The following is a 9,951-nucleotide window of genomic DNA, read 5'->3' as shown; positions in this document are numbered from 1 at the left end:
AACTACACATTGATTATCACAATTACATTTTTAATGGGGGTCTTCTGTGACTTAATAAAACAAAAACATGCTTAAAATACAAAATAGAGAATTCTAAATCTTCCAAACGGGGCCTTAATCTAGGAAACGTAAATGACAAAAGTACCCCCAACAGGTTGGCATACATAGCACAGCGGCCGTACATTCTTTAACCGCTTTTCCCGCGTATTCATCAAATAACGACCGTTAGAAAGAAAACCCATCACATCTCTGGAATTTTTTTTTAAAATTTATGTTTCTGATTTAGACCTGCAATATCGGGGAGCCACTGGTCTTGATTGACCGGCAATCGGAACAGACAACCTGTATCAGTCAAACAAAAGTCCCCAATGCACCCAATTTTCAATTTTGAGATTTCCCAAATCCAATCTCCACTCTTCTTTTCTTGATTGAACGCCATCAGACAAATACATTTTTGTTCAATCGAGATTTGTATTGAGTAAACATATCTGCATTTTTGGTTCTTAAATTCTTCATCTTGATCATCAAATACTTCTGGAGAGATGACCGACCGTCATTCGTTAAATCTTATAGCATCCCAATGATCAAAGAAAGCAAGGCTTAAAGGAGCACCAACAGCACGGCTGATCAGGAAGGTTTGTGGTGCAAATAGCCAAGAAATTACCTTTATAATGGGAACAAAAGTGAAGGGTCTTTTGAAAGGCCTTAGATACATCTCCCAGATGTTTGGTATGATTCTTGCTGTCAACTTCATCACTTCTATCATCCTTAGCATTACAATATTGCCTATCGACAAAATGACCGATGATTTTGTGTTGGATTGTTGAAACTTCTGTGATTTTGTGTTGGATTGTTGAAACTTCTGCAGATGAAAAGGAACCAGAGATGCAAATTGGTCTTCCCACCGATGTAAAGCACGTCGCGCACATTGGATGGGACGGACCATCTGCAAATACACCGAGCTGGGTACCACACCATTTCTGTTGTTTCTCATCAGACAATACTGTCTTCATTTCATTTGTTTTGAATAAGAAATGACAGTCCTGATATTTATGCAGATGACTGGGTTTAAATCCGCTCCAGAGCTCTCCGCGTCTGAGCCACTGAGTTTGATTGGAGAAGCTAAGAGCCCCTTCACAAATAAAATGTCCTTTGAAGGTTTTTCTATTTATTTGTTAATGGCATTGAAGTTACTGAGTGCCTTTCAAGATTGTGATAGCTAATGCTGGTGCTATCTTTGAACGTACAGATGTTCATCAAATAGAACAGAATGGAAAGGAGAAGCCAAAGCATAGATCAAGGCGATCAATGAACACTAATGGCTCGGCTTTAAACTCTCCCACCAGAGCGAGCTCTGATGCACCGAAACCTTCCAGGCGCAATCATAACTCCAACTTTGACTCCCCATCTCGAGACTCATCGGTTAGTTCCAGAATCTCAAGACGGCACCAGACCTTAAGTCCTGGCTTGGAATCACCTTCTCATGAACAACCTGTCATACCAAAACAATCTCGTCGGAAAAAATCCAAGGGGGGATCAGGAGGGTCGTCAAAGTCATCAAGATCAAAGGGACAGAATCCGGTTGAAACATCATCGGATGCTGGATATGTGCCTGAATATGTGGAAGGATTGAAAAGCAAGGAGGACCAACAACGTTCACTTTTGGAAACATATGAAGAAGAGAAGTGATAGGAGTCCAGAGAAAAAAAAGAGTCCAAGAGTAACAAAAAGAATTATATAGATTGAACATAGTCCAGTCCATGCAACTGGACTAAAAATCTTCCATGATTATTGTATTTTTTCTTCCTCTAGGGCCTGCTCTGGCTTTTGTGGCCAAAACAAATTTGCTTTTGTTTTATCATTTACCTATGCAGAGAAGACAACAGAGAAAGTTGTAAGGAAATTTGAAACAACCTGCAGTTGAAACCGCAGTAATTCAAAGATTTTGTTGCTTCAACGCTTTATGCGTCGTAAAGGAAGCTGACAAAACCTAACAGCATATGCAATGGAAGCAATTTTCAGCATGCAAAATCAACGAACACAAGATTTATCGCATATCCACTAACAACAGAATCGAAGGAAACAAAACTGCATCTGAAAAGAAAACAGTCAAAAGATCCAAAAGCAACAGGTTGTACTGCAACCTTTTAGCTTGTAGTTGTCCATCATGCATAGATAGTCAATATTCAGTCACAGAATAATATCAGACACAAACTTTCTACCTTAGACGTACTCAATCGAATGCTGCATATCTAAAACAGGACATCTAATCATGTTTAGGAAGCATCAACATGAAGAAACAATCACCACAAACAAACACCATTAGCAGCAAGAACATAAATATTAAATCTCCGACTTGTACGTGAACTCGAGAAAAGAAACATTGTAAACCAAAGAGGGAAGGTATTATTTTTCAAGCAACAATCATCATAGTTCTTCCCAAATATCCCGAAAACGATATAAAATCTCGAAAATTAGAAAAGCAAATTATCCAGGCGTTCTTCATCCTTCTCGCCAAACTTGCAGAACAACATTTAAAATATCCAACAAGATAAAAGCAGATTATTAATGACCTATGCACAATAAGCATATGAAAACACCAGTTAAAGCACCGCTGTCACGTTATCATTCATGGTGATTCCATAAGATGAAAGAGTGCGGTCGTCGTCCAATGCCAAGTCTTTGTAAACCACTGTCCTCACTCCAGTATGATTTCTCTTTCTGATTTTGCGTTTCAAAGTGTGAATGCTATCAGTTGGTTTGGCTCCAATGCGTCTCAGACTTAACTCATACATCTCTGTTGAGGATGTTAAAACCACGCTGAGAGTCGAATGCTTCTCGACACTGTAACTTGCCAAATCTCGATCATTCTCAAGTCGTTTTCCAGCAAACACAACACTCTGATACTCAACTGGGATTTTCAGCCTTTCGAAAATCATCCCCTTCACATCTCCAATGGTATTAAATGGCCAAACATCAATGATTATGGTATTTCCACTCCAAGGTTTGACGAATATCTGAAATGAAGGAGGACGGATTTCCAAGATTGACTTCTCATAGAGTTTGTAATAAGCCAAGGTCTTGCAATCCTCCAATTCTTTTCCCCAAAAGCACAAATCCTGATCCATGACTGAGACATCAACCACTCCCCCGATAATTTCTTTGACATCGCGAATAGTAGTCAGAGTCTTAACTTTGAGTTCCACCATCTCCTTGTTCGGTACTCTCACAAAAAATGACAGCACATCTTTTGGGCAAATGAATAAAAAAAATGTGGACTCAATTTCCAAGTCGTAGGATGCCAAAGTCTTGTCATCTTGGAGCACTTTTCCATATCGAACAAGAACGATTTCGTCAAGTTGGAAACCCTCCATTGCTTGAATTTTGGATTTCACATATTTGACAGTATCTTCCGGCCTTGCCTCCAAAGCAATGGTTTTCTCAAGTGAAGGTATCTTGACAAATATTTTTATCATAAAAACATCCGGAAGAACAAGCTCGATGGTGGAGTTTTGCTCAATACCATAATCAAGTAGCGATTGGTCATCGTGGAGCTTTTCATCAGTGAAGACTAACTCCTGGAAAGTTGCAGAAATGCTGTCTTTTTCTTCAAGAAATGCTTTGAGATTGCCAATCGCCTTAGATCTCTTAATTGTCAAAGCTGCCGGTTTCCCGATCTTGCAGACTAGATCAATCTGTAATCAAACAAAATGGATCATTCCCTAAATAGTATTCAAATTAAGTTTCACAAGAGTATGATTGAAATTCACTTTAAGCAGAAAAAGGAGGAAACCGCTCCTCAATTTCCGTCTTTCTCAAGAAGGAAAGGAATAGGCCAATTAGAGAAAGAACTCAAAATTAATTACATAGAGTGAGCTTCAACATGAAAGCATTTAGTTCAGCAAGAAAATTCATGCAGCCACGTCCTCCCGCATTAGTATGTCACACAATATGGAAAACAATTTCTAGTTTTACTCATATTGAGTGAGCTAGCTTAACGAAACCAAGTTCCAAGCTTGCAAGCATTTCGAAGATTATGAGAAAAAAGGATGCAGATTCAATGGAAATGCACTCATTGACATTGCAAATGTAGAAAACAGATGGAGAGCTCATTTGTTACGCCTTCCACAAAAAAGTCTAAGTAAAATTAACAATTTTTGCTGCATAGATTCCGTAGAATATGGAAACGAGAATCACACATGTAATCATAAGCAATTTGTTAATCACCCCACACAGTTAATAGCAACAGGGTTTTCTCTTTTGCTAGTGTTATAACCTAATTTTTGCTCTAACATGCAAGGTGATAAGCAAACAGAGAAAGAAACAAAAGAGAAATAGAGAACTAACAATTTTTTTTATTTTTTTAAAAAAGGCTATATGCCAACCAGTTCGCGCCCAAAAGAAGGCACTTTCAGAATAATATAATTCACTGGATATATAGTTTGAGGACATTTACAATGCAAGGGCTCAAGTTTCTGCCACCTTTCAATTTACAACGGCAAATCCACTTCTACAATCCTTTGTTTGTTTGGCATAATCATGACGGATATATATGGTGTATCAATCAAGACTGATATATATGGTGACAGCCAAACACAATAAGTTAGATACACCATAATAATCAAGATTGATATAATCCTGATCTTAGGACGTAGGATCGTAGGACAGACACACAAAAGAGGCAAGCATATCACAAACGACTTGACCAGCCAGACAAACAAGAAAAAGGCCGACCTTTTTTTTTTCTTTTCATTTTCTTTAAGATCTATTTCATTTTTTCTCTGGTCGTACAGATTTCTTAGTGACCAAACCAAACACTCAAAAAACCACAAAATGCAAATGGTTTTCAAATGAATACAAACTGCCTCTCATGATACGTACTCTTTATCTCATGTTAACAACAACATATACTTCAAATCAAACAAGCAAATGAAGGGTGTAAAAAGATTCAACCTCCATATCAGCAGGCCCTGTGAAGGGTGTTGGTTTGTTTGCAGCAGCCTTTGATGCTTCCATGGTGATTTGAACCCAATTCCCTAAAATTTGATAGACGAATGAAGTTTAAATGTGGCAGGACACAGATCAAGGAAAAAAAAAAAAAAACTAAAGAGTGGACAATTAAGAGGAGCTGCAGCATGAAAAAAGGTTGGTGCTTTACCTCTGCTTGAAGCTGTGATCAGAAATGTCAAATGCCTTTGAATTCCTCAGCTGCTGATTGTGACTGTGGTCTAGTACAATGGTGTTTTTATACTAGGTTGTCTCAAATGACGGGTTGGTTTGTCTTTCCTCCAAGAAACCCACCTGCGATGTGTTTGTCCTTGTGCAAATTATTTATTAAATAAAACTGCAATTAATTTGAAATATAAATTTCTGGGTTGTATTAGTTAAACTAAATAAATATTTTTCTGTTTTGAATCATTGTTTCCTTCACAACTGTAATTGAAAAGAACGAGGCCGCTATCTTTGTAGTTATTCATATATGGACAGTGAAACGGTTCTGATGGATAAGAATTCAAAGACAGGTGTCTGAGAGTGATTTTTCTCGTGATGATTTCTTTCATACCTTCTGTGATTTATTCATTATTAACGTTAGAGGAGTTTCCATTGTGTTTTTCAACTGATATTCTCAATTTTTCTGGTTTTGGGTTTGATTGCATGCATGAGAATGGTTTCATGCTCGTCAACAGTTGCACTGCAAATTAAGTAGAGGTAGAAAGAATGCTTAGTTTGGCCAGAAGACGAGGGTTGTTGAGCATATTTGCAAATATAATGTCGAACGTCAGGTGGGTTTTGCAGCATTGTGTTTCATGGGGTTTGGTATTCAACTGCAGAGATGGAGTGAGAAACCTTTGAAAGGCAATTGGATTGGTAGAAAGTGCGATAGGCCATTGTTGCATATAAACTCTAATCTAAACCCTAAATCCAAAGTTGCATATGCATTGAGTAACAGAGGAACAACTTGATGGAACGGAGTTTTGAGTTACTAAAAGAGGGTTTGCGTGGAACAAAAGTCGTAAACCTGAAGAAATGATTGTAGGGTTATGACTGAAATACTATTCACCTCACAGAACAGTTCTCCGACAGCATTCCAAAAGAAAGTGTTCATCAATGGAAAATATATACTCAAGTAAATTCAAAATCATCACAAATAGTCAGCATAAACTGGGAAAACAACTCTCGCCGCTTGCGAGACCTTCACAATCAATGACACTATCCAGAGAAGGATTGCCATGGGATGAAACTGGAAAGTTAGCGATGCACCGCGAAGGAAAACATGAACATTTTCAGTCTAACTACACACCTATATCTTCACACTGCCATAATCAGCTATCTTACATCAGACCTATTCAATATTCGACCACCACGGGAATAATATCAGGCATATAAGAATAAAGAATTCAATCTTAATAGTATGTAATCATAACCTAGCTACTAAACCAACTGCAGTAATAAGGCTATAAGTCTGAAAGTAGCCATTTAATTAGGGAGCATTGCAATTCAAAGAACACACAGACATAACATAATAATAGATATTTTCCACAAATAAACTCTAGGAGCATGCAGCAAGAACATTTCAGATAATCAACTAATGAAAATATGAGATCAGGAAGTCACATTTTCCTGTCCTGCTGTCCAGATAAAGAAGAAAATAAGTTCAACTATGAGAACACCACGGTGTACAATCACCATTTAATTGGGATGTCCAAGATGCATTTAAGGCATCATGCCATCCACGGAACACAGAACCCTTTTAAGGAATTAAGAAATAAAAATGGGCCAAAGAGTGTGTAAATTACACCTCTAATTGCAAATAAAATCAGATAAAGAAAAATTGCATGACAGACAGTTTAAACCAGAAAAGGAAAGGGCTAGTTTTTATGCACATTATAGTTCTTTCCTACAATATGCAAAACAACTTAAAGGCAATCCAAAATGATGAAAAAAAAAAAGAGTCGAAATTTCATGACCTGTGCACAACTTGCAACCCACTCAGCCCAGATAAGGAATCAGATGAAGGAGGATAATAATGTAGAATAACACCCACTAAAACAAATAAACCAACTTATCAAACATGGAGATTCCATAAGATGATGTTGTAAGTCATCGTCCAACGCCAACAGGTTGTACACGACCGTCTTCACAGTGCAACCCATTTTTCTTTTTGATGGTGGCCTTCAAATCATGAATGCTCTCTCTTTCGGAACGTCAAATGTCAGTCAAACACTTCTTACACATCCCTCCTCGGGGTATCATAGCAACATGGAGAGTAGAGTGCCTCTGTATGTTGTAACTTGTCAAATCCCGATGCTCCTCAAGCCGTTTTCTAGCAAACACAAAACACAGATACTCTTGAGGAATCATCACCTTCTGGGAAACCTTTTGCTTCACATTCTCAATGGTATCAAATGGAAAAACATCAATAAGAACGGTGTTCCCACTTTGAGGCTTGACAAATATCTGAAATGAAAGAGGTTGGATCTCCAAGGTCGATTCCTCAAAGATGTTATAAAAAGCCAGGGTCTTGCAGTTCTCAAGCCGTTCCCCCCCAAAGCACAAATCCTGATCAATGACTGACACACCTATCATGCTCCCGATAATTTCTTTGATGTCACGGACCGTAAACTGAGCTTTTATTTCGAGTTTTACAATCTCTCCGGTTGTTGTTTTCACAAAAATTGACAACACATCTTTTGGACAGAAAATTAAATAGAGGGTCGACTCAGTTCTCACGTTGAGGGAAGCCAAAGTTCTATCATCTTCTAGCAGTTTTCCATCATAGACAAGAGTGAACTGATCAGGTTGGAAACCCTCCTTTGCATGAATCATGGACTTAACATGTTGGACTCTATCTTGAGCCCTTGCTTCCAAACTGAATGTCTTCTGATTTGATGCTACCTTGACAAATATTTTCACTAAATGAACGTTCTGGACAATTATATCGATAGAGGCATTTTCATGAATACCACCATCAACTAGCCTCTGTCCATTACTGAGCCGATTTCCAGCGAAAAAGAACTCCTGAAGATTTTCAGCAATGCCTTCAATTTCACGTAAACGTTTCTTGAGATTGTCAATGGTCTCAGATCTCTTAACTCTGAGGCGGACAGTTTTAAAAATCTTAAAGTATACATTTATCTGCAAACATATGGAAAGAATTATTCCCTAAAGCGTACCCACATTAAGTACCGTAATAGCATGAAATTTTAATGAATTCAAGACCATGATTCCATTTATGCAAGCAATGAGGAAACATTTTTCTCCATATTCCTTTCTCATGAAACAAAGAAATGTCTCATTTGGAGAAGAGAACTGTCCCTATTAATGAAGTCATGGCTGAGCAGGAAACCATTTAATTCAGACGAGATTATCTTATTGAACACAAATGCCAAACACAGCTGAAATTCCTAATGTAAGACACAAGATATTTGAAAATTTGAAAGTACACAAATTCACACGCCTGTAGCAGATTAGCCTTTTGAAGATTTCAGGGATGGAGGAACAAGGGGATGTGATTCTAATGAAATGCACTCACCTGTAAGATACAAAGCAAAGTACAAACAGGTGACATGATAAAAATAAACCACCTAAATACAAGAACAGGCTGCTAAAAGCTTCCACTCAAAAATATAACCCTAAAACTAGAAATTTATTTGCGGAAGATCTAAGGCGGCTCAGAAATCTTAACACAGCCAAAATCACTAGATATACCATAAATTCAGGCTTATACACAACCGTTTCCATTCAATGCAAATCGATGGAAAAATATTTAAAGATCAATCACATTCAATCACAAGCAAACTGAAGTTCCTTAACCCTAAATGGTCACGCCACATTTTCCCTCCTGTGCTGACAATACTAATTACTTTTTCCCCTCTTCAAACGTAAGGACTTAACAGAGGCAAGGAGGGGATAATGAAAATAAAAATAAGCCTATATGACAACTAGTTGATGCAAAAAGATCCATTTTGGTTAAAAAAATCGCTGGATTTCCTTGATAAATACTAATGCAGGGCTCAGCTTTCAGCCATGGAAAATCCAAATCAAATCCACCACAAAATCTCTGTGCGCAATAAAAATTCTAGGACCAATACCATAAAAGGAATAATCTTTTCTTCAGAATAACTAAAAGTCCATTCAAACAATTTGAACATTTTCAGGTGACATGATAGGGATGTATAGCTTCTCACGATTCATTCGCATGCATTGATTAAAAAAATAGGTACCCCACACGAAGACTAACATAAAAAAGTCCTCACACAGAGAATAAAAAAGAACAGAGAGATTTATTTACCTCTTCATCGCTCGGATCATTTGCACTTGATGGGCGAAAACGCTTTGCAGCTCCTGATGCTTCCATGGATGGAGCACAAAACCCTGATTCTCTCAATTTTTAGGGTAAGTACGAGACAGGGAAGGAAGTGAAATGGAGTGAATGTAGACACAATGTATATGAAAAGGTCCGACCTTTATGCCAGTTATGGTAACCAGATTACTCAACAAAATAATTAGATAAAAATAAATAAAACCTAAAACACTGGGAATTTAAAATTCGAGATTTTTAGTGAAAATGTGAAATGGGTAGAGTCCGAGTCAACCTTGGCAGTGACACTGACAAAGGTCCATTCTTTCTTCATTTGTTGTCATTTCTAGGGACTCATATGTCTACGTACTTCTATATATCCACATTTATGTATCATATCATAAGATAGATTTAATATTTTATTTATGGCTTTTCCAATCACTGTTTTCGCCTATCCGAATTCCGAGCTTTCTCGCTCCCTCCAGTTTTGTGCTTCTGTCAATTGTATTGCTAGTCTCAGGCTCTCAGCCTCCAATTAGCAGAACGACGACGTTTCTGGGAGAGATGGCTCTTCCTTCTAGCAGAAGGTTTCTTCTTAGGCCTGACGAGGTCTCCTTCTGCTCCTCCATCCAAAACCGAGGTCTTGGCTT

At 37.9% G+C, this 9,951-nt stretch overlaps 2 protein-coding genes across 2 annotated transcripts; both read right to left on the bottom strand.

Moving 5' to 3' along the window:
* Nucleotides 1-2,603: 2,603 nt before the first annotated feature.
* On the bottom strand, nucleotides 2,604-5,016 carry LOC120012648 (polyubiquitin-B-like). Its single transcript, XM_038864085.1, has 2 exons — nucleotides 4,924-5,016; nucleotides 2,604-3,695 (listed from the first exon to the last, which is right to left on the bottom strand). Exons 1-2 carry the CDS (start codon nucleotides 5,014-5,016, stop codon nucleotides 2,604-2,606), a joined length of 1,185 nt encoding a protein of 394 aa, XP_038720013.1.
* Nucleotides 5,017-5,981: 965 nt separating this feature from the next.
* Nucleotides 5,982-9,501, bottom strand: LOC120011831 (polyubiquitin-B-like). The gene is made up of 2 exons (XM_038862960.1): nucleotides 9,293-9,501; nucleotides 5,982-8,136 (listed from the first exon to the last, which is right to left on the bottom strand). The coding sequence occupies exons 1-2, from the start codon at nucleotides 9,356-9,358 to the stop codon at nucleotides 7,207-7,209; spliced, it is 996 nt and encodes a 331-aa protein (XP_038718888.1). The 5' UTR covers nucleotides 9,359-9,501; the 3' UTR covers nucleotides 5,982-7,206.
* Nucleotides 9,502-9,951: the final 450 nt, after the last annotated feature.

This window comes from Tripterygium wilfordii, chromosome 13 (genome assembly GCF_013401445.1).
Source record: "Tripterygium wilfordii isolate XIE 37 chromosome 13, ASM1340144v1, whole genome shotgun sequence".
Lineage (NCBI taxonomy): Eukaryota > Viridiplantae > Streptophyta > Magnoliopsida > Celastrales > Celastraceae > Tripterygium > Tripterygium wilfordii.
The sequence above is the reverse complement of the archived record's forward strand: the minus strand, read 5'-3'. Positions and strand labels throughout refer to the sequence as shown.